Source organism: Syngnathus typhle, linkage group LG12 (assembly GCF_033458585.1).
Source record: "Syngnathus typhle isolate RoL2023-S1 ecotype Sweden linkage group LG12, RoL_Styp_1.0, whole genome shotgun sequence".
Classification (NCBI taxonomy): Eukaryota; Metazoa; Chordata; class Actinopteri; order Syngnathiformes; family Syngnathidae; genus Syngnathus; species Syngnathus typhle.
This window is the reverse complement of record NC_083749.1, coordinates 10,976,668-11,000,297: the sequence shown is the minus strand read 5'-3', so window position 1 is coordinate 11,000,297 and position 23,630 is coordinate 10,976,668. Positions and strand designations below refer to the sequence as shown.

Sequence of the window (23,630 nt, the reverse complement as noted above, 5' to 3'; positions counted from 1 at the left end):
TTAAAATGGTGGTAAAAGATTCTAATTCAAAAGACGATAGTATCAATGCTTGCTTTGCTGTTCAATGAGGAATCAAACTAGATGCATGTTCATCGATAAAACGCTCTTCAGTTTACAGAAGGCTGTCGGGAAACAGATCAGAGCAAACTGGGTGAGCTGCAGCCTAAATTCTTTTTGAGAAATAACCACCTCAATGCTGATGTTATTTATTACTGTGATAAGTGGAATTATGATATTGATACAGTAAATAAATAATGAAGAGAACACCAAAGTGTGTTTATGCAACATGCCCATACAAGGTTTTGACAAACCTGCCTATTAGCCCCAATGACTATGAATCAAAGTAGAGATTAATGAACGCAAATTCCTCCACAGTTGTCACACCCTCTCAACATAGCCGTGCTAGAATTGACACCCAGAGGCTATAAACTTTGTCCTGTCTCAAGCACAACGCGCCCTAGGCTCAGTTTATTTCAACCCAAATGAAATAATGCTAGCTGGTCATTTATTCCCGGTTCTCCAAACACAAGGTCTCAAAAGGAGAAAACGAGGTGGAAATACGGAACAACAGGAATTCCCACAACACCCACATAAGACACACTCGTCATCCCACTACTACTACAATTGAATAAGTCTTCGCTTTCTCTATATAAGTCTGCACACGTCATAACTCGGTGGTCTCTTCAGCGTACGAGTGCGGCCGTCCTGCTACGTATGAGAACGAAGAGGAAAGGCGCAGTTAGCCACTTCCACTAGCCATCCATGAGAACTGCACGCCGCTGCGTAGAAGTGGAAACTATTTAAGAATTAAAGATATACCCACACGATAAATTTTTGACTGCAACAAATACCGCTGATAAACAAATCAGCGTCACTAACTTTTTATTTCGTTTCCACGCCGAATCTCTGGTGACGTCGAAGACTTGCAAGAACGGTGGAAACTTTTCAAAGTTAAAAACATAAATCCTACCTGAGCGCGCTGTTAACAGTGCCACCGACAGGTCCCTTGGAATTTCAATTAAACGATTTTCTGGTGACTTCAATTAATCCAAGAAACAGAGCAAGTTTGAGCAGCGAGAATGGGCAGTTGGCGACCTTTTTTTGTAACTTCCCCTCCCTATCCGCTCAGGGTAGTGGTGGCTGCAAACTCCTCCCTGGATGCATACTGCATGACTGCATTGGGACGGGTGGTGTCTCATCAGATCAGGAGGCCAGATCTAAAGCTAATCTGTGACTGTCAAACAAAATAAATGTAATACTACGTTAGTGATAGCGATTCTGTTTTGCTATACCAAAACAAATCATCTAAGATTATATGGAACGTCCAAAGTGCTGCACGAGGTTCATTACTTTTGTGCCATCTCGCGGTATGTAGGGGAAGTGCTCAGATAACATCTCAAATGACAACGTCGTTCCAAAAATGGCAATTTAGACACCAACATTTTGAAATACAATAACTTTTTTTGCTACGTTGTCAAGGAAAATAGCTAAACGATAATCTAATTTGAGATAGTAAGGCACCTAAAATAAATAAAAAATACAGATGCTACGTTGTCAAGGAAAATAGCTAAACGATCATCTAATTTGAGATAGTAAGGCACCTAAAATAAATAAAAAATACAGATGCATAAATTCTTTCCAAATAGTAATTTATATGAGAAAAAATGTGACCTCGCTTTTTTAACCTCTTGATTTAGAAAAATCTGTAACTAATTTGGGGACCCAAAGAGGACGCTGAGCTGTTCGGTCCGTACTGCTTTATGACTATGTAAACAGACTGCCAACTATGGACCCATTCTTCTATCGCCCCCCCCCAAAAAAATCTACCTTATTTCATTTTTACTGATATACTACCATATATCATTTTTATTATGTGTATTATTAAAAAGTGATAAAGGAGTTACATGTTATTACTACCTGTTATTACTGTGTATAGCTCCTTTGTGATCTCCAGGCTTTTGGGGTCCTGAACTCTCTCCCCCGTTGTTTACTTGTATGTTACTCGTGTACTGGTCTCGTCACCGTGGGATGGAGGAAACGTAATTTCGATTTCTTTGTGTGTCTTGGCATGAAGGAATTCACGATAAAGCTGACTCTGACATTTACCATAAACAAATTACCATTGAAAAAATCACTCCTTTGAAGTCCCCTTTAAATGAACATCTTTAAATATTATGAACAAAATACAGAAGAATTTTCAGATCAACTCTAACAGCAGATATTCATCAGTCATCTGTGTCACGCACCAGTGTGGTCCAGCCACGCCACCTTGTCACCAGGATCGCTGTCACCTGTCGCGGGCTGATTGGGAGCGCTATATTAGCGCAGCCAGTGCGACAATGCTTGTCATCTTGTCTCGTGATGTCTCCGTGAACACCGGTCCCTTCCACAGTTGCTCTCCTTGGAGATCACCCGTCCGCCACGTCCAGTCCTCGCCAGTGCGAAGTCCAGCCGCCAGCTCCTTCCCCTGGCTTGCCACCCGCCTATCCAGCCTCGACGAGCGCAGCCTCGCCCGATCACCGCTTCTGCCCTCCAGCGTTCCCCTCTCCCTCCACAATAAAGACAGCTTCACTTTGCATTTGGCTGTACTGTCCGATCTCTCACGATCTGAGCTTTAATGAAACACCCAACACATGTTGCTATGCCACAGGGTATTGATTTGGGAAATAAATTATTAGATTTTTCCATGCACCTTGTGTACACACCTTGTTGGGAAGGGGTCACCAACCTTTTTGAAGTTGGGAGCTACTGAAATAAAGTTACACAGTGTACCTTTAATTTTATATTTTTATTAATGATATTGTATGTGAAGACACTGAAAATCAATGTTAGTGGGAAGCCTGGCATTGCATCCTCTTCAAAGTCAAAGTCAGCTTTATTGTCAATCCCTTCATATGTCAAGACACACAAAGAAACCGAAATTACGTTTTCCCTATCCTACGGTGACGAGACATATTACACGATAGACATACAAGTAAACGACACAATATACAAACAAGAAGGCACAAACAATAAATAAGAATGATGAATAAATAATAAATAAACAGATAACACAATAAATAAGAGGAGCAAAACGGAGCCAAACGGAGCCAGTGTGCATACAGCAGACAGTAAGCGTAGGGCAAAAGTACAGGACGCTACGCAGAAAGGGGAAGCGAGTTCAGGATCCTAACAGCCTGGAGTATGAAGCTGTTGGTGAGTCTGGTGGTGCGGGAGCGCAGGCTTCTATACCTCTTCCCAGAGGGCAGATCAAACAAAGAGTGAGCGGGGTGACTCACATCATGAGCGGGGTGACTCACATCACTCACAATTGTGGTCGCCTTGCGGGTGAGCTGGGAGATGTAAATGTCTTACAAGGAGGGGAGTGAAGCACCAATAATCTTACCAGCTGTGTTCACTATGCGCTGCAGGGCCTTCATGTTGTAGTCAGTGCAGCTACCACCCCAAACAGCAATACAGCTGGAGAGGACGCTCTCAATGGTGCCACGGTAAAATGTAGTCATGACGGCCGGAGAAGCGCTCACTCGCCTGAGTTCCCGCAGAAAGTACAGGCGGCGCTGGGCCTTCTTCGTCAGTGATGCGGTGTTGGTGGACCAGGAGAGATCCTCACTGATGTGCACCCCCAGGAACTTGCCGCTGCTCACTCTCTCCACCACAGCACCGTCGATGGTCAGCGGCAGGTGTTGGGTGTGACCCTTCCGGAAGTCAACAACAACCTCCTTGGTCTTGTCGACGTTCAGCAGGAGGTTGTTGTCCTTGCACCACGTGGTCAGAAGGTCAACCTCCAGCCTGTACTGAGTCTCGTCTCCCTTGGTGATGAGACCCACCAGTCGTGTCGTCAGCAAACTTTACTATGCGGTTGTCACTGCGGGTTGCAATGCAGTCATGCGTCAGGAGGGTGAAGAGTAGCGGACTGAGCACGCAGCCTTGGGGGGCCCCTGTGCTCAGCGTGATGCTGGCGGAGATCTTGTCGCCAACACGTACCACCTGTGGCCTCTGACAGAGGAAGTCCAGTAGCCAGTTGCAGAGATAGGTACTGAGGCCCAGCTTGTCAAGTTTGCTGATGAGACGTTGTGGCACAATGGTGTTGAAGGCAGAACTGAAGTCCACAAACAGCAATCTCACATACGAGTCCCTTCTCTCCAGGTGGGTGAGGGCCGAGTGGAGGGCAGAGCAGATGGCATCCTCAGAGGACCGCTTGGCTCGGTACGCAAACTGGAACAGGTCAATGGTGGGGGGGAGAACGGAACGGATGTGCTCCATGACAAGCTGCTCAAAGCACTTCATGATGATGGGCGTGAGTGCCACGGGGCGGTAGTCATTGAAGCAGGACGGAGCAGGGTTCTTCGGCACAGGTACGATGGTGGCAGCTTTGAAACACGACGGGACGATGGCCTGCTGCAGGGAAGTGTTAAAGATGTCTGTGAAGACATCCTTCAGCTCACCAGCGCAGTCCTTCAGCGCTCGACCCGGGATGTTGTCAGGGCCCGCCGCCTTACGGATGTTGATAGCGGCAAGCGCCCTCCTCACGCTGTCGGCGGAGAGGCACAGGGGCAGCTCGTGTGAAGGGGGAGTGGGCAAGTGCTGTTCTGAGCGTCGAAGCGAGCAAAGAAGCGGTTAAGGTCATTGAGCAGACGGACGTCCCCAGTCACTTCACCAGTGTACTGTAGTGCTTTTTTTAGAACTGGCCTATGGCCGACTGATGTGGTCGCTGCGGGCGACTGATGTGGTCGCCGCGGGCGACCTGGTGCCCGCGGGTACCGGGTTGGTGACCCCTGGTCTAGAGTATACCTGTGAATTGTATTACCAGTTCATTTACAGTAAATAATACTGATCCCAAATTATGTAGCATATTCAGTTGCATGCATTGGATTTGGAAAATTAGAGAGGAAAAAACATTCAAAGTACAGTACTTAAAAATAAGTCTTTAGTGTGAGGAGACCAATTGAAGTGAAAACAGCCAACAGCAAACGGTGAATACAGTATTAATTTATTTTTATTTGCTTAAGATTTACAGGAACAATATGAATAAAAATAAATCTCAGATAACATCCACTCGCTCCTATCTACAATGCATAAATTTTTACAGCTTTTACTGTACAATACCGTCAAATTTTAAGATCGTGTGACTTCTTAGGCAAGCCTCATATTCCATTACTACATTACAGTCACACTCGCAAAACATAGCCACACTGCATTTGTGACGTTAGCGTGTGTGGAGAGGCACAAACCGACTTTACAACTGAGAATTTTTGTACATACAGTAAGGAGACAAATTGTGTTTACATTTGATACATAATTGAAATAAGGCTTCTAACTTTCAACAACCGTCTAATTCGCCAAACCCCCATTCATTTCCAAGAATTGTGTTTGCCATGGTTTATACCTGAGTCATATTTATGCCAATGCTGGATATTTTAATCAAGATTTAACAGGAATAAAACCAGAGCGACACAGATGAAAAAAGAACTTCAAATGACTTATGAAAAAGACGTACACTGAAATGATGGTCACTGCAAGTTCAAAACGCAATTATTTAGGTTGAGCTTCCTGTCAACAAACATGACAACAAGTGAAGCACAAAAACACTGAAACACAACTAATGCAAAACGACATTGACTCAAAACAATTTAGTCTTTTTCTGGTTTCAATCATAATTAGCAGGTACTTGCTGTGTAGAGTGGCATGGCAGAAGACTAACTAAAGATTCAGTTCACAGTGTGAAGTAATAGTTAATAATTATTTTTATAATAATTATATAATACAATGATTATCGTTCATCTTCTTGTATATTATAATAATAAAAAATAAGATGAATTAATTAAAGATGGTAGATGATGATTCTCCTAAATGACACTACCAAATAAGCTATTATCAAATTAGTGTTTCCGTAAGAGTGCAATGTCATGTTATATCTATAACCCAATGAGTGCAGGCTATAATTAAACTGAAATTGCAAAAAAATATATGGAAATATTAATGTAGGTACAATTGAAAACATATACATAAAAAGGCGTGATTAGGGTTGGCTGCTGTTGAGCCAATATGACTAATGCCACACATGCACGTGTGTAAAAACCTTCTTTTAAAATACTCTGGTACGTGATGCTAGTCATAACAGTCTGTACGGCCAAATAAAAATATCTAAAAATGTATTAAATTAAGTTTTCCTAACAATCTTTGATGTTGTGAAATACATGGTCCACTTTGAAAAGGTGTGTCTACTAGGTAAGGATGGGCAAGTCACAGGCAGTTCAGCAGCTGTGAACGCTGTTCACGAGGTGTGCTGCAAGACCAATGACCCATTGGCCTTTTGACCGCTTAGTATTTGCACCGTCTCCAAATTACTGGACCTCGATACCTTGACAAAGAGCTGAGAGCTCTCAGTTGCTGATGCCATTGTCAGCGTTGGATGTGGCCACAGGGATGCGCGGCATCTTCTTGGCTGGACTCGGGATGTGCTAGAATGCCAGATCAAAAGCTTAGGTTTTAGTCCTAAAATGCACATTTACTATACCTTAATATAACTGAACTGTAGTTGAAAAATGCACCGTAATTTTCGGACTATAAGTCGCTCCGGAGTATAAATCGCACCAGCCATAAAATGCCCAAAAATGTGAAAAAAAAAAAACCATATCGCTCCGGAGTATAAGTCGCATTTTGGGGGCCAATTTATTCGACAAAATCCAACACCAAGAACAGACATGAACAAGCAACAACAGGCTAAACAATACGGTATGCTAACGTGACAAACACAAACGAGGAGCTGAGAACGGGCCTGACGTAACATTCAGTTATTTAAAAAAAACTATTACATAAATGAGACGTTTATATATATATATAAAACCATCTGTGTCACTCCAATTCATTAAATCCATTGATCGTCCTTTGTCAACAATGCCGTGTGCCGCGCCGCAGTTCAAATTATTCCACAGGCCCATACAACGATATATAAACTATATTTTAAATAACTATCACATAAACAACAATATTATCAAACAATTTGTCTCACTCCAAATCATTAAATCCATCGATCAAATTTCTCGTCTTTTATCGATCGTCCTTTGTCAACAATGCCGTATGCCGCGCCGCAGTTCAAATTATTCCACAGGCCCATACAACGATATATAAACTATATTTTAAATAACTACCATTTTTTCCATGTATAATCCGCCCCCATGTATAATACTCACCCTAAAAATGGCATGTTGATGCTGGAAAAAAGCCTGTACCCATGTATAATACGCACCCAAATTTTGACTCCTACTTAAGTCCGTGAACGTAAAATTATTTCAGAAAAAAGATCATCTTTGGGAACAACCGGATGTTATTCTGCCGGTCAGTATCACTGCGCATGCGCTAGCAACCTCAATAGCGAAGAAATGTTTCGGATTTGTGTAGGGTACATTGTGACAGCAAACAAAGTTAAGTTAAAAGTTAAAGTCCCAATGATCGTCACACACACATCTGGGTGTGGTGAAATTTGTCCTCTGCATTTAACCCATCCCCGTGTGATTTTAATCCATCCCCTGGGGGAGAGGGGAGCAGTGAGCAGCAGCAGTGCCGCGCTCGGGAATCAGTTGGTGATCTAACCCCCCAATTCCAACCCTTAATGCAGAGTGCCAAGCAGGGAGGCAATGGGTCCCATTTTTATAGTCTTTGGTATGACCCGGCCGGGGTTTGAACCCAAAACCTTCCAGTCTCAGGGCGGACACTCTACCACTAGGCCACTGAGCTGGTACTAGTCTTGAGTGACAGAACCAAACCTTCTTTTGTCAAATAAAGTTCCCCCAAAAATGCGACTTGTACTCCGGTGCGACTTATAGATATATTTTTTTCTTCTTTATTACGCATTTTATGGCTGGTGCGACTTGTTCTCCGGAGCAATTTATAGTCCAGAAAATACGGTAAATATTCATGCTAGCTTTGAAGACTTGATACAGAAGTCTTGGGATAGAATGTGTACCTCAGTGGCAGTGCTGCAGCGAACACGCTCTGGCTCTGAAGGCAGGTCATTGTCCAGAGGTCTCCTGGCATATTCCCTACGGTGTTTCTCATCCACTCGTGTCAAATACCAAGTGCCTGGAAACAGATCCTCCACAGAGCCACGAGGGATGTAGCTGGCTGGTAGATTTAAAGCACGACAGAAAAATAAACACACATTTGGACAAGCTGTTCCGAAACAATAAAGCAAAGAGCAACCATAGTCAAGTGTTTCAGCACATTGCCATACAAACCATTTTGCACTACAGTGGAACCTCGATTTAACCAACTCAGAACCAAAAGGATGCCGGAATCAACGGCTAATAGGATTTAGTCCACTTACATGCCCTCTGTACAGTACCTTAGTTCCAGAACTGAGTAGAGCGTGTGTGTGTGTGTGTGTGTGTGTGTGTGTGTGTGTGTGTGTGCGCGCGCCCCCGCGCGTGTGTGCAAGTCTGATATTTATTGTACAATAAATTAATTTATTGACTGTGGAAAATGGAAAGAGACTTAATATATTAAATCACCATCAAAATATTGAGGGAAGAAAATCACGATTCAATTAGTTTTAAAATCATTGGACACTTAATAAATTATACGCCTAATGTAATTGCTTTTTGAATCTGGCCAAGGAATATTTTGGCATGCTTTTATTTTCAGCACTGTTTATATTCAATGTTCAACATGAACGTCGGAAATTTCATACCTAAGTGGTGGGTCTCTTCTCTGAGCTTCATGTTTTCAGCGAAGACAGCAGGTGAAACCTTCTTCCTTGACTCCAACCTGACCTTGAGGTCACTCATACTACAGATAAGTTTGTCAAGAGCAGAACCTAGGTGCAGGAGAAAGTCTACTTAAAAAAAAAAAATATATATATATATATATATATATATATATATATATATATATATATATATATATATATATATATATATACATATACACACTATATGCCAAAAAGAAAAAAAAAAATATATATATATATCCATCCATCCATCCATCTTCTTCCGCTTATCCAGGGTCGGGTCGCGGGGGCAGCAGCTTCAGGAGGGACTCACAGACTTCCCTCTCCCCAGCCACTTCATCTAGCTCATCCCGGGGGATCCCAAGGCGTTCCCAGGCCAGCTGACAGACATACTCTCTCCAGCGCGTCCTGGGTCGTCCCCGGGGTCTCCTACCGGTGGGACATGCCCGGAACACCTCCCCAGGGAGGCGTCCATGAGGCATCCTTATGAGATGCCCGAGCCACCTCATCTGGCTCCTCTCAACGTGGAGGAGTAGCGACTCTACTCCGAGTCGCTCCCGGATGACCGAGCTTCTCATCCTATCTCTAAGGGAGAGCCCGGACATCCTGCGGAGAAAACTCATTTCGGCCACTTGTATCCGGGACCTCGTTCTTTCGGTCACGACCCATGGCTCGTGACCATAGGTGAGGGTAGGAGCGTAAATCGACCGGTAAATTGAGAGCTTTGCCTTTTGGCTCAGCTCTCTCTTTACCACGACGGATCGGTACAGAGTCCGCATTACTGCCGACGCTGCACCGATCCGCCTGTCGATCTCGCGTTCCATCCTCCCCTCACTCGTGAACAAGACCCCAAGATACTTAAACTCCTCCACTTGGGGCAGGATCTCATCCCTGATCCGGAGAGGGCATTCCACGCTTTTCCGATCGACGACAATGGACTCTGATTTGGAGGTGCTGACCCTCATCCCGACCGCTTCACACTCGGCTGCGAACCGCTCCAGTGAGAGCTGGAGATCACAGCCTGAAGAAGCCAACAGCACCACGTCGTCTGCAAAAAGCAGAGACGCGATGCTGAGGTCCCCAAACCAGACCCCCTCAACGCCTCGGCTGAGCTTAGAAATTCTGTCCATAAAAATTATGAACAGAATCGGCAACAAAGGGCAGCCTTGGCGGAGTCCAACCCTCACTGGGAACGAATCCGACTTACTGCCGGAAATGCGGACCAAACTCTGGCATCGGTGATACAGAGACCGAACCACCCTTATCAGTTGGCTCGGTACCCCGTACTCCCGAAGCACCCACCACAGAACCTCCCGAGGGACACGGTCGAAAGCCTTCTCCAAGTCCACAAAACACATGTGAACTGGTTGGGTGAACTCCCATGCACCCTCGAGGATCCTGCTGAGGGTGAAGAGCTGGTCCACTGTTCCACGGCCAGGACGAAAGCCACACTGCTCCTCCTGAATCCGAGGTTTGACCTCCCGACGGACCCTCCTCTCCAGCACCCCTGAATAGACCTTACCAGGGAGGCTGAGGAGTGTAATTCCCCTGTAATTGGAACACACCCTCCGGTCCCCCTTCTTAAAGAGGGGAACCACCACCCCAGTCTGCCAATCCAGAGGCACTGTCCCCGATGTCCACGCAATGTTGTAGAGGCGTGTCAGCCATGACAGCCCCACAACATCCAGAGCCCTTAAGAACTCCGGGCGGATCTCATCCTTGCCACCAAGGAGTTTTTTAACTACCTCAGTGACTTCGACCCCAGAGATTGGAGAGTCCGCCTCAGACTCCCCAGGCCCTGCTTCCACAATGGAAGGCGTGTAGGTGGAATTGAGGAGGTCTTCGAAGTATTCTCCCCACCGGCACATGACGTCCCGAGTTGAGGTCAGCAGCACGCCATCCCCACTGTAAACAGCGTTGACGTTGCACTGCTTCCCCCTCCTGAGACGCCGGATGTTGGACCAGAATTTCCTCAAAGCCGTCCGGAAGTCATTCTCCATGGCCTCACCAAACTCCTCCCACGCCCGGGTTTTTGCCTCAGCAACCGCCGAAGCCGCGTTCCAATTGGCCATCTGGTACCTGTCAGCTGCCTTCGGAGTCCCGCAGGCCAAAACGGCCTGATAGGACTCCTTCTTCAGCTTGACGGCATCCCTTACCGCCGGTGTCCACCAGCGGGTTCGGCGATTGCCGCCACGACAGGCACCAATGACCTTACGGCCACAGCTCCGGTCGGCCGCCTCAACAATGGAGGCGCGGAACAAGGTCCACTCAGACTCAATGTCCCCCGCTTCCCCCGGGACGTGGGAAAAGCTCTGACGAAGGTGGGAGTTGAAGCTCTTCCTGACAGGGGATTCTGCCAGACGTTCCCAGCAGACCCTTACAGAGCGTTTGGGTCTGCCAGGTCGGACGGGCATCTTCCCCCACCATCGGAGCCAACCCACCACCAGGTGGTTATCAGTTGACAGCTCCGCCCCTCTCTTCGCCCGAGTGTCCAAAACATGCGTCTGCAAATCCGATGACACGACTACAAAGTCGATCATCGAACTGCGGCCTAGGGTGTCCTGGTGCCAAGTGCACACATGGACACCCTTATGTTTGAACATGGTGTTCATTATAGAAAATCTGTGTCGAGCACAGAAGTCCAATAATAGAACACCGCTCTGGTTCAGATCGGGGGGACCATTCCTCCCAATCACGCCCTTCCAGGTCTCACTGTCATTGCCCACGTGAGCATTGAAGTCACCCAATAGACTGATGGAGTCCCCAGAAGGAGGGCTCTCCAGCACTTCCTCCAGGGACTCCAAGAAGGGTGAGTACTCTGAGCTGCCGTTTGGTGCATAGACACAAACAACAGTCAGGACCTGTCCCCCCACCCGAAGGCGGAGGGAGGCTACCCTCTCGTTCACCGGGGTGACCCCCAATGTGCAGGCGCCCAGCCGGGGGGCAATAAGTATACCCACACCTGCTCGACGCCTCTCACCGTGGGTGACTCCAGAGTGGAAGAGAGTCCAGCCCCTCTCGAGAGGGCTTGTACCGGAACCCAAACTGTGCATGGAGGCAAGTCCGACTATGTCTAGTCGGAACTTTTTTGCCTCGCACACCAGCTTGGGCTCCTTTCCAGCCAGAGAGGTGACATTCCATGTCCCAAGAGCCAGCTTCTGCAGCCGGGGATCAGACCTCCAAGGTCCCTGCCTTTGGCCGCTGCCCAGCTTACACTGCACCCGACCCCTTCGTTGCTTAAGCATAAAATTGTTTGGGTGGGTAATCCTGAAAAGAATTTTGAGTCAAGTCCCAAAAACTGATTTGTTGTTGGTGTGGAATGCTGGAAAAAATTTGAGCATTTTTTTATTTATTTTTTGGCAAAGGGCATTACAATTCATGTATGTTGTGTTAATAATTTGATGTTATCTACATAGTCTAACTTCATTCTTTCATATAATATATAAAAAAATATAAAAATATTTATATTGCTCTAAATTTGTAATACAATCACAATTGATTTTGTGTAAGACAAGTGAGAAACTCACCAGGTGTGTGGTCCTGCGAGACCCTGAGAGAATAGAGGGTTGCAGCAAATCCTGATCCATAGGAGAAGACTCCAATCCTCTGACCTGCCATTTGTGAAGATGTGTGTCTACAATATAGAAGGGAAAGATTGTATTTACCGTAATTTCTGGACTATAAGCTGCACCAGCTAAATTTAGGAGAAAATCTTGTTTTGTTCATATATAAGTCGCAGGTGTTTTCATCTTTAATTATCATTTGTAAGAGAATATGCACAGAGATTTTCTGGACTTTAAGCCGCTACTTTTTGCACAAGGTTTGAACCCTGCGGCTTGTAGTCCGGTGTAACGTAGCTATGGATTTTTCGTGATTTTTGTGACGTCTAATACACATTCGTTAGTAAAAAGGTTGTGGATCGCTTTTGTGTGGCACCACTTTGCTGGATGGAGGGATAGGCGACCAGACACATGGCCACCGGGGAGAAGAGTGGTGTGTTAATCGGATGTCTGTCCGCCAGGCAAACAGTGCCGCACAATCGACACGAACAAGAGACAGAACGAGATCAAGACGGACATTATTAGAGGAAGAAAGTTTTTATACACAAACCCTCATTATGTGGGGAAAAATAAATGTATATGATGCCACTTTTAAGTTAAATGTAGTCGATTTGGCTCTTAACAAAAGCAATAGAGCTACTGCGTTTACTGTAGAGCTTTCTTTTGGCCACTAGAGGGCACCGGGCTATTGTTGATGACATCTTGTGACGTCACCCTTTTCAGTATTTTTTTTCCCTGGTCATTTCTCCGGAGCTTTACGTGTATCTATCATTGCCAAATTTACCCCTGTAAGTGGTACCCTTTTATTTATTTATGGTCGTCGCTGAGATGTATGCATGTTTGCAGAGCTCCTTCCACTCAATAAACCTCCTGTCAATAAACGTTATGTTAAAAGGTATGCGTCCCCAAAGCACCATCTCTTTCCTGACAATCTTTTTTGTGTATAATATTCTCTTACAAATGATAATTAAACATTAAAACACTTGCGGCCTATGACTTGCGGCTCATATATGAACAAAACAAGATTTTCCCCTAATTATAGCTAGTACATCTAATAATCAAGTGTGGTTTATAGTCCAGAAATTACAGTAAATAATTTAACATAATATTGAACAGAGGTGCTGCATTTTACAATTTTAAGAAACGCATAATGTTAATCAATAGAGGTGTAACGATTCATCGATACACATCGATTAATCGATATAATGCTCTACGATTTGTTGGCATCGATGCTAAACGTAAACATCGATCTATATCGCCAGTTTTTGACCTCGGACATTAGACGTGACTTTATTTTGAAATCCAGTTCATTGTTGCTTGCTTCCTCTTTCCGGGAGCAGTGCGCGGCGTGTTGTGTTGTGAGCAGAGCAGGCACGTGAAAGGGGAGCCGACAACTACGCGGCTTCTGGGCTGGTGCTATGGCTAGTGTCCACGAAGACGAGGAAATTTGCTCGCCTTTGGGCTTTAAGTCATTGGTTTGGAAGCACTTTGTAATTTCCTAAATAAAGAGTTTGCAGTACCTTGTTGATTTTGCGTATGAATTGTTATAAATCAGGATATTGTTCCATATCGATCGTAGAGCACTATATCGTGAATGAATCACAGCAGGCTTTAAGATATCGGCAAATATCGTATCGTGATTCTTTGTATCGATATGATATCGTATCGTGACAAACCCCGCGATTTACACCCCTATTAATCAACATCCAAATACATTCAAAGTTATGACAAAAAAAGGTTGATGTGCAGGATGATGACATTTGAGTCCCCATATGATTTGTCGCTTTTATTTTTAGTGTTTAATTGTTAACAGGGGTAAGATTTTTAAATGCATGCCACTTAATGCCACAAAGTAAAAGTCACATGCACAAGGCAAGATGACTTCCACAAACATAATGCATTGGTGCTTGAACTCAAGCCTGCATTTTCTTATGTTACACAATACATGTCACGATGCCGTCCGGAAAACTTCTATTTTCATTGTTTCCTTTGGGAGAAGGATGGTCAAATCCTGGAACAGATTTTTTTTCTCTCCAGACATTCTACTAGAATAACATCATTCAAAAGGTAGGGCCAACAGTTTTGATACACAGCTAATCATCAGTTGAGGACAATGTCTAATAATTTCTCACTAAAACAAAAGCTGCTTGTTAATGTATTTTCTGCACTATAAGGCACACTGGATTATAAAACGCACCTTCATTGATTTTTTTTAATTTTGGAAATGTTTTTATATATAGGGCGCACCAGATTAAAAGGCACATTAGATGCTACTGCATCAAACTGGGGTTGCGGTCTGCATCCACAAGATGGAGTTGTGTAAAGGGAATGTCACCCCAGTCAATGAGGTAAAAAAACTCCAACTCCCATTCCGTATGAAAGTGATACAATTTGGCTTCTTACTTGGTCCAGCAACCCCACTCATTTCTGATGGTCGTAACCTTTCTTTAGTTTAAAAGAAAAAAAGCGAGTGTGTGCATTGATGCGTAATGCCTTGATTAGCTTGTTAGCTTTGGTGGCGGGTTTGTGTATGCGCAGCCAAAAAGCTGCTGTGAGGGTGTGTGGTCACTGTCTATTGCGCATGTGCGGTTCACTGTGATTGCCTCCCGACAGGCTTACCTGTATGTCAATCAAACGATCGTGCAGAAAATACGGTAGTTTTAATATGTCTATTTCCTGCTGACATTATAATAGCACCTGGTGCATGCAAGTCAAAACAAAACTCAAATATTGAGACATACTGTGCGATGACTGATGCCAAGCAGCCGTAGACTGAGGGGGTATACATATTTCCGTTCAGGTTGGATATGAGCAAAGACAGCTTGGTCTTTCTCTCAAACAAGTCAGCACTGGCCTTCATGAAGGCCTTCTCAACATCCCGGTCAAAGTAGGTGTCTTCTGGCTTTACGTCTCTGCCAAAAGAACAAAAATGTATTGGAGAGAACACACAGCACAAGTCTGATGAAATGATAGACACTAGAAATGCCAAAACGTTAAATATTCTAAGTCTTAGAATTAGGCTTAGATAAATAGATCTAGTATCTAAGACAAGTATAAACAATAAGATCTTGCATAATATAAGCTGATGCAATTACATGTTCAAAAAAATTATTTTGGCAAACCTACAGTAACATGCAAAGTTGTGTTTTTAATCCATCAATGTACTGAACACATAAGCTTTAGTAGAGTTAGTTTTCAATTTAAATAGGTAAGGGCTGACAGATTCTCTGTCTAAATAATCATGTCCCCCTGTCCAGCTAGTTTCGTTGTCATTTTACCTGAAAGCATCAAGGCCACTGAAGGGGCCCGTTTTAATCCATCAATGTACTGAACACATAAGCTTTAGTAGAGTTAGTTTTCAATTTAAATAGGTAAGGGCTGACAGATTCTCTGTCTAAATAATCATGTCCCCCTGTCCAGCTAGTTTCGTTGTCATTTTACCTGAAAGCATCAAGGCCACTGAAGGGGCCCGTCTCAGTGTTTGGGCAGGGGTGGTTCAGAAAGTCGTTCAGCATCAATCTGGCCAATGACTTCTGCACCAGCTTGCAGTACGGTGAGTGGAAGACAAGAAACCCAAAGTCCTCCAAAGAAAAGCGCTTCTCCGAATCCTCTATCATGCAAAGGGGAAAAGCTTTAAAAACAATATTCCTCTATTTCAGAAGTACTCCTTGATTTGTCTGTGAATATAATATAAGTGGTAAAATAAATCAAATTGAACCTTTTAATAACTTATTTACTAGGAATGTCCTAAACCACATTTTTTGCACTGAACTATCGACTATCTGCCGACAGAGTTCATATATGATTAATAAGCAATTTATCAGGGATGAGACTCTAGCGCGGATCCCCGGATGTCCGTGTTTTTTTCCCTTGGGAGTATCATTTTCGTGAATCGTATAGATCCGTTAACAAAATTGCTTTTATATGCGGGGGGGGGCGTCTGGCAGCAGTATTGCGACAACAGCCAGCTTATTTTCTGCAGCATTTTGGCGCTACTTTCGTCACATCATTTGCCTACTCAATTGCCTAACAAAACTAACAAAACTGTTGAAATTGAGTGATGAAATTAATGGTTTTGGGGTTGCTATACTGCCAAAATCCAGGAGTTTCCAGGGAGCTTTTCCCCCTCAGCCCCCTCCGGTGTGTTGCCCCTGGCCCCCTGCGGGCCCTGTGGCCTCCAATAGAGGCCTGTGGCCCCTGCAGCCCCCAATGGGGGCCTGTAGCGCTTGGCCCACTGCGGCCCCCATTGGGGGGGGCCTGCGGCCCCTGGCCCCCTGCGGCAAGTGGGGGGCGGGGGGGGGCACAGGCCCCCCTAGTGGGGCACAGGCCCCCCTAGTGGGGCATGCGGCCCCCAGACCCCGACTACTTTTCAGTGTTTTTTTTCATTTGACGTTTTCATCCATGATTTATTAAAAAGAAAAAAGTACATGCATGTTTCAATTGTCTTAATTTTGTTTGTTTAAAGTCTACAAGAAAAAAGGACTAACACTGCACACTTTGCTTTTGTATGCTTCGTATGGCGTTTATGTGAGCCATTTTGGAAAAGTATGACCAGATTCAACATGAAAAATATATACACAATGGATTTTCTTAAGTATGCGCAAGCTTCACTTTCTCTATTCATAAAAATTGCAGTTTAAAAGTGTTTAAGAGTATATGTTGTTTATGAATTTTAATATCAACAGTGTTTTACTGATTTCTATATTTTCGACACTGTTAAACGAGTCAATTAAAAACTGCCTTTTTATACAGTTCAACAAAACGGTTTTACCCTGGATCTACTTTTTAATCATATGAGAAACAGTTTCCAAACCTAATCCACCAAAAACCGAAACCATATTATGCTAAAGGTGTGGGATTCCACTTTGTTTGCCTGCTCACATAGTTTAACCACATGCTTCAGTTTTAATAGACTTGTTTAGTCTGTCATGTACATATATGATCAAGCTCAAAACAAAACGAGACAACGTGATTTTTTTTATAAAAATTGAATGTTGGTAGCCTTAACTTTATTATGAACAGTGAAAACACATATAACCAACCTCTTTGCCACTGAGCATGGATCTTATTCCGGTACACAGAGTAGCAGCGATCCAAAGCACTCAGGTAGCACTCAATAGATAGCTTGCCATCTACCACAGGATACTCTGACATGAGGTTAGGTTTGTAGAAGTCGTATGCATGCTGCATGTGGGTTCCTCGCAGACCTATGGAAGACACAATGTACACCCTCATTAAGAGAACACACAGATTTCACTGCTAAAATGACAAAAGCCATTTAATAACTGTGAGAACCACAACTCTAGAAAATAGTGTCTGAACTTTGTCAATTTTGAAAGAAAACAAACATTAAATGTATGAGTCGGTGGGTATATGACCATCTATCCAATACTCAACCTAAATGAGTAACCCAAGAGATTTTTTCAAAACCTTGACAGTCTTACAGAATCAGTATAAGGCAGGGATTCTCAACTGGTGGGCCAGGACCCAAAATTGGGTCGCAGAGACTTTACTTCTTAAGGGTGCTGAGGAGACACAGCATTACACAAAGACTGCTGGTGTCCTTCTATCGCTGCTCCATAGAAAGCACTAACATACTGCATATGTGTTTGGTACTCCAGCTGCACTGCTGCTCAGAGGAAAAAACTCCAAGGGGTCATCAACACAGCACAGAAGATCATTGGCTGCCTTCTCCCCACACTGGAAGAGCTACACAGAACCCGCTGTCTCAAAAAAAACACAGAACATTCTGAAGGACAGTTCCCACCCTGGCCACTCCCTTTTCGAACTGTTGCCATCAGGCAGACGCTACAGAGCAATTAGGTCAAGGACTAGCAGATTTGCCAACAGTTTTTACCCTACAGCGGTAGTCACATTGAATGCAGCTAAACGTAAATGATTATGCCTGTGTATGTTCTTCTTCTGTGGGTTTTAGCCTGTATTTTTTAAATCTTTTATTCTATTTATTCTGTTTATTTTTTTAGCTCATGCGCGGATCGGTTGGCACTTTTTAAATTTCGTTGTACATGTTACAATGACAAATAAAGATCTATCTATCTATCTATCTATAAAAAAAAAAAACATTATTTCGTACTCTGACAGAACAGAGGTGTCCCAAGTTTCCACATGGAACAGGTACGTTTTTTTCCCATGTATAATGCGCAAAATATAACTAATTTATTGTCCTATAATCTGGGGTGCGCATTATACATGGGTACAATTATTTTTTATTTTTTTTATCCGGATATCATATGGAGGCCGCCATTACAGATGCGCTTTCTTCTCTGCTGTTCACTTCAAACACGCTCCATTCGAACACAATGCTCTCGTATCAGACGCTTGCTCGATCACTTGCTCGTTTGCTGTCACAATGTACCCTACACAAATTCGAAACATTTCTTCTTCGCTATTGAGTTTGCTAGCGCATGCGCAGTGATACTGACCGGCAGAATAACATCCGGTTGTTCCCAAAGATGATCTTTTTTCTGAAATAATTTTACGTTTACGGAATTAAGTAGGAGTCAAAATTTGGGTGCGTATTATACATGGGTACAGGGTTTTTTCCAGCATCAACATGCCATTTTTAGGGTGCGTATTATACATGGGGGTGCATTATACATGGAAAAAAACGGTAAGTGACGGTCAATGTTATTCACTTGTGCTCTGGTCACCAATTCACTTTGTGAACAAGCACATTGCAGCTCAGGCTCTGGCTAGCAAGCATTATAATCTTAATTGAAAATATAGTCATGAAAATATGAAAATAGTTGCAGTATAAGTATATGTATATTTTGAGAGTATTGTTGTCTTTAACCAATTTGAGGTTAAATGTCATACCTTCTGAATTTGAAAGCACTAATAATGCATTTTATTCATCTATCCCCCCCTTATCTTGGTGGAGGGGTTTTGCGTGTCCTAAGGATCCTAGGAGCCAAGTTGTCTGGGGCTTAATGCCCTGGCACGGTCACCTAGGTGACAAAGCACGGCTCACAGATCCATGATGATGATTAATAAAAATGGATTTCGTTCTCCCTTGCCCAGACGCGGGCCACCGGAGCCCCCTTCTGGAGCCAGGCCTGGAGCTGGTGTGTGAGGCAGAAAAGTCCCAATTAGACATCAGACTTGCCTCCATACACAGTTTGGGTTTTGGTACAAGTCCTCTTGAGAGGAGCTGGACTCCCTTCCACTCTGGAGTTGCCCACAATGAGAGGCGCCGAGCAGGTATGGGCATACTTATTGCTCCCCGGCTGGGCGCCCGCACATTGGGGTCACCTCGGTGAACGAGAGGGTAGCCTCCCTCCGCTTTTGGGTAGGGGGACGGGTTCTGATTGTTGTTTGTGTCTATGCACCAAATGGCAGCTCAGAGGACCCACCCCACCCTTTTTGGAGTCCTTGGAAGAAGTGCTGGAGAGCGCTTCTTCTGGGGACTCCATCGCTCTGCTGGGTGACTGCAATGCTCACGTGGGCAATGACAGTGAGACCTGGAAGGGCATGATTGAGAGGGAAGCCCCCCGATCAGAACCCGAGCGGTGTTCCCGATCAGAACCCAAGCGGTGTTCTTTTCCTGGACTTCTGTACTCTACATGGATTGTCCATAATGAACACCATGTTCAAGCATAAGGGTGTCCATGTGTGCACCTGGCACCAGGACACTCGAGGCCGCAGTTCGATGATCGAAATTGATTGTAGTCATGTCATCGGATTTGTGGCCGCATGTTTTGGACACTCAACTGACGAGAGGGGTGGAGCTGTCAACTGATCACAACCAGGTGATGGGTTGGCTCCGATGGAAGGGGAAGATGCCGATCCGACATGGCAGACCCAAACGTACTGTGAGGGTCTGCTGGGAACGTCTGTCACAATATCCTTTGGGAAAGAGCTTCACCTCCGGCAGAGCTTTTCCCACATCCGGGATATATTGAGTCCGAGTGGACCATGTTCCGGGCCTCCATTGTTGAGGCGGGCGACCGAAGCAGTGGTCGTAAGGTTGTGCCTGTCGTGGCGACAACCCCAGAACCCGCGGGTGGACACCGGCGGTAAGGGATGCCGTCAAGCTGAAGGTGGAGTCCATCGGGCCGTTTTGGCCAGAAACATCCGACAGGTACCAGATGGCCAAGCCGAATGCGGCTTCAGCGGTTGCTGAGGCAAAAACCAAAGTGTGGGAGGAGTTCAGTGAGGCCATGTAAAATGACTTCCGGACGGCTTTGAGAAAATTCTGGTCCACCATGCGGCGCCTCAGGAGGGGGAAGCGATGCACTGTTAACACTGTACAGTGGGGACGGTGTGCTGCTGACCTTGACTCGAGACGTCGTGAGTCGGTGGGGAGAATACAGTAATCCCTCGTTTATCGTGGATAATTGGTTCCAAAAACCACCCGCAATACGTGAAATCCGCAAAGTACCAGGGCTCGAAACTAACGATTGCCCGGGGCAAGTAGCGATGGCAGACGGGCAAGTAGAATTTTTCCTCACTTGCCCGAACTTGCCCTGCCATAATACCATGTTTTCAAGCTGTAAAAAGACGATTTTGTGCATAATTTCTCGCAACCTCTGCCGCTTCTGGTCCGACATTTTGTTTTCTAGGGAGCGGTTAGTTTCTCGTGTAAGTCTGCAATACATTGATAACGGCAAAGCGCTTCGTAATTAAATGCATGCTCCCTCACCCCTGGCTCTTCTGCGCCTGCGCACCAGCAGAGCTTGTTTCCGTGTCGGGCAAGTAAAAATCCACTCCAAAAAAATTCGGGCAAGTAAAATTTTGTTTCGGGCAAGTAAAATTTTCTCCAACTTGCCCGAGGGCAACTTGGGCAAAAAATAAGCTTCGAGCCCTGAGTACGGTCACCAACAAGAAGTACTGGGCAGGCTAACGAGTTAGTGGAAAGATGCTAATTCGCGATTGTGCTCATAGGCGAAAATGGACTTCTAAAGGAATGTAAAAGAACATTTGGAGCGATACTACAATGTCCTAAAGGTTAGACACATGTTTCCTCAATTTAGAAGTTTTATTTTGATTTTTAAATGTGTTTTTAATTTGGAAAAAAAATCCGCGATGTAGTGAAGCTGCGATAAACGAAACGCGAAGTAGCGAGGGATCATTGTACTTCAAATACCTCTTCAATTCCACTCAATTCAAATAGCAAGTTAAACTCGAAGTTATGGTCACATATGAAAATATAGTGAATCTTCAACAACTGAACCGTAGTGAGGGAACACTATTTACCTAAAATTAACTAAAAAAAGCAATGGCTGTATCATGGTGGTATTTACATAGAAGAAATGATAAGATTATTTCAACTTGATCACAGTGAGGTCTTATCATAGTATTAGGTTAGTCTCGGAAGAACAAATTCATACACTTTCTGACCTCGTTCAAAGGCCAAAGGTGCATTGGGGCCAATGAGCATCGCCACAGCACCGGCACCGCCTGTAGGTCTGGCACTTCCTGAGGCATAAACAGCAATGTCGCCGGCTACAACTAGCGCATAGCGGCCTGCAGAGAGAAATAAAGATAAACCAAATTTTAAAAAAAAAGTGTACTAAATAGCAATTAAATAAAGGCAGCGCTGTTTGATCAAGAATTAAATACGTCATTGTTCACCTGATAATTATATTGACCTGTCTGTCAATGAAGATCAAAGTACTACTTGTTCTACTCGTTATGTGTGGTTTGTGGGTGGTTTTTTTCAAAGCGTGTTCACTTACCATCCCATGAGCTGGATTCAACCCAGTTTACAGCATTGAAAAGTGCAGCTGTCCCACCATAACAGGCATTTGTGGTGTCAATGCCCTCCACATCAGTATTGCCTGAGTCCTCAAACAGCTGCATGAGGACTGTTTTCACAGACTTGGACTTATCGATTATGCTCTCAGTGCCAACTTCCAAACGACCAATTGAATTGTAAGACAGGCTGTTCTTCTCCATCAGTCTTTGGACCACTGTCAGGCAAAGGGAGTTTATATCCTCACAGTCTGAACAAAAGCCCATGCAGGCTTGACCCAAGCCCACTGTGTATTTGCCAGTTGTAACACCATCAAACTGTTCCAGTTCAGCTTGGTCCACATACTGCGATGGGAAGTACAGTTCCATGGCAATGATACCCACATCTTTGGGCCACGGCCCCAAGCAGTTGTTAGAGGCAGAACCAGGCATCCTGTATAGGTTGAGAAGGTTTAACATTTACACTTGTGGTTATATAAATTGAAATGAAGATAATTTAGTGCTCAGGTAATTACTACGTTTAAATATTTACAGTAAGTCAATTGAATTTTCTTGAGATTGTGTAACATATAAAATTGCAAATACAATTGCAAATAAAATTATTTTATTTTAAATGTGAGATGCAACTTTTTAATAATATATTTACATGCAAAGTTTTTACATTGCTTTTATTTTAAACGTGAGATGTAACTGGTACATACCCTTGTTCAGAGGGCCAAAATGTAGCTATACAGCAAGATGACCACTGAGCAAGGAGATAATTGACCTCACCTCATAACATCATCACTGTGCACTTAAAATCGTTGTCAAGGCTTCAAACTCGATGGGCAACAAAAACTGCTATCGCTGTAATAAGTAAGTTGACAAAAATGCGACGTCAATAACGCCATCTACAATTATCAAAAACCACAGATAAGAAACACATAGCTTTTGTAAACTGAAGCTAAGGAAGAAAATGAAGAAAACTGGGTGAAAGGTCAACGGGATTTGCCTAAAGTTAAGATAGGTCATTCATGGCAGTGCCGTCATCTAACTCCTTAGCGTAGGAAACGCACTGACATTTATCACGGCTTCATGGTAAGCACCACATTCTGAATAGGAGATTTAACCGAGCTTCAATTAAGTGCAATTTTATTTGGACAAACTCTCATTGATGATGGTAAAGAGTCGTTTCCTACCCGGACAAAATAATTTGACGGACATTCTTTAGCGCTGTGTCAAGCTAGCTCACTTCGTTTTTGTTACATCTTGGATAACATCTTAGATTACAACTTCTCCTAATAATTCATCCATTAAATAGTATTCACAATATGCAAAAATATCATATATACCCATGTTCGACCAATCTCGTTTGAAAACGTAACTGTCTATATTGATAAACAAGAATCCAACCGATCAAGCCTAACAGTAGACATGTGTATATTCAAATATATATATATGTATATATATGTATGCATATATGTCTTACCTGTGTGAGTGTAACGCCAGTAATGTAACTTTGTTAGGACTGAGTAAGAAGTAGATTTTAAGTTGCGGCAAACCCGGCAGAAGTGTATTTATGTACGAGGATGCCAGAGAAACGTAACCGATGGGCTACCCACAAGCTCTTCGACCAATCAGATGAGAAG

General features: G+C 44.0%; 2 protein-coding genes across 6 annotated transcripts in view; both read right to left on the bottom strand.

The window, feature by feature from the left end:
* The window catches only part of tln1 (talin 1), a 95,080-nt gene extending 93,939 nt beyond the window's left edge, over window positions 1-1,141 (bottom strand). For all 3 annotated transcript variants that reach the window (XM_061292488.1, XM_061292486.1, XM_061292487.1), the window contains exon 1: window positions 971-1,141. The gene's annotated coding sequence lies outside the window, so the exon portion shown is untranslated. The remainder of the gene's footprint in view (window positions 1-970) is intronic.
* A 3,832-nt stretch (window positions 1,142-4,973) lies between these two features.
* On the bottom strand, window positions 4,974-23,630 carry hmgcs1 (3-hydroxy-3-methylglutaryl-CoA synthase 1 (soluble)). Of its 3 annotated transcripts, none has more exons than XM_061293431.1 (11): window positions 23,471-23,629; window positions 22,704-22,848; window positions 21,987-22,435; window positions 21,649-21,774; window positions 17,331-17,495; window positions 15,730-15,898; window positions 15,030-15,200; window positions 12,256-12,362; window positions 8,690-8,815; window positions 7,967-8,124; window positions 4,974-6,461 (listed from the first exon to the last, which is right to left on the bottom strand). In XM_061293431.1, exons 3-11 carry the CDS (start codon window positions 22,432-22,434, stop codon window positions 6,384-6,386), a joined length of 1,548 nt encoding a protein of 515 aa, XP_061149415.1. In that variant the 5' UTR covers window position 22,435; window positions 22,704-22,848; window positions 23,471-23,629; the 3' UTR covers window positions 4,974-6,383. The 3 variants fall into 3 exon arrangements, with proteins under 3 accessions (XP_061149415.1, XP_061149413.1, XP_061149414.1); XM_061293429.1 differs by having other exon boundaries at window positions 22,774-22,848; XM_061293430.1 differs by lacking the exon at window positions 22,704-22,848 and having other exon boundaries at window positions 23,471-23,630.

Coding starts and splice junctions, on each gene's coding strand:
- hmgcs1 (XM_061293429.1), bottom strand. Junction 12,363..15,029: donor TTGGCATCAGTCATCGCACA/GTATGTCTCAAT, acceptor TCTATATTGTAG/ACACACATCTTCACAAATGG. Junction 8,125..8,689: donor AGAAGAGACCCACCACTTAG/GTATGAAATTTC, acceptor TAAATCTACCAG/CCAGCTACATCCCTCGTGGC.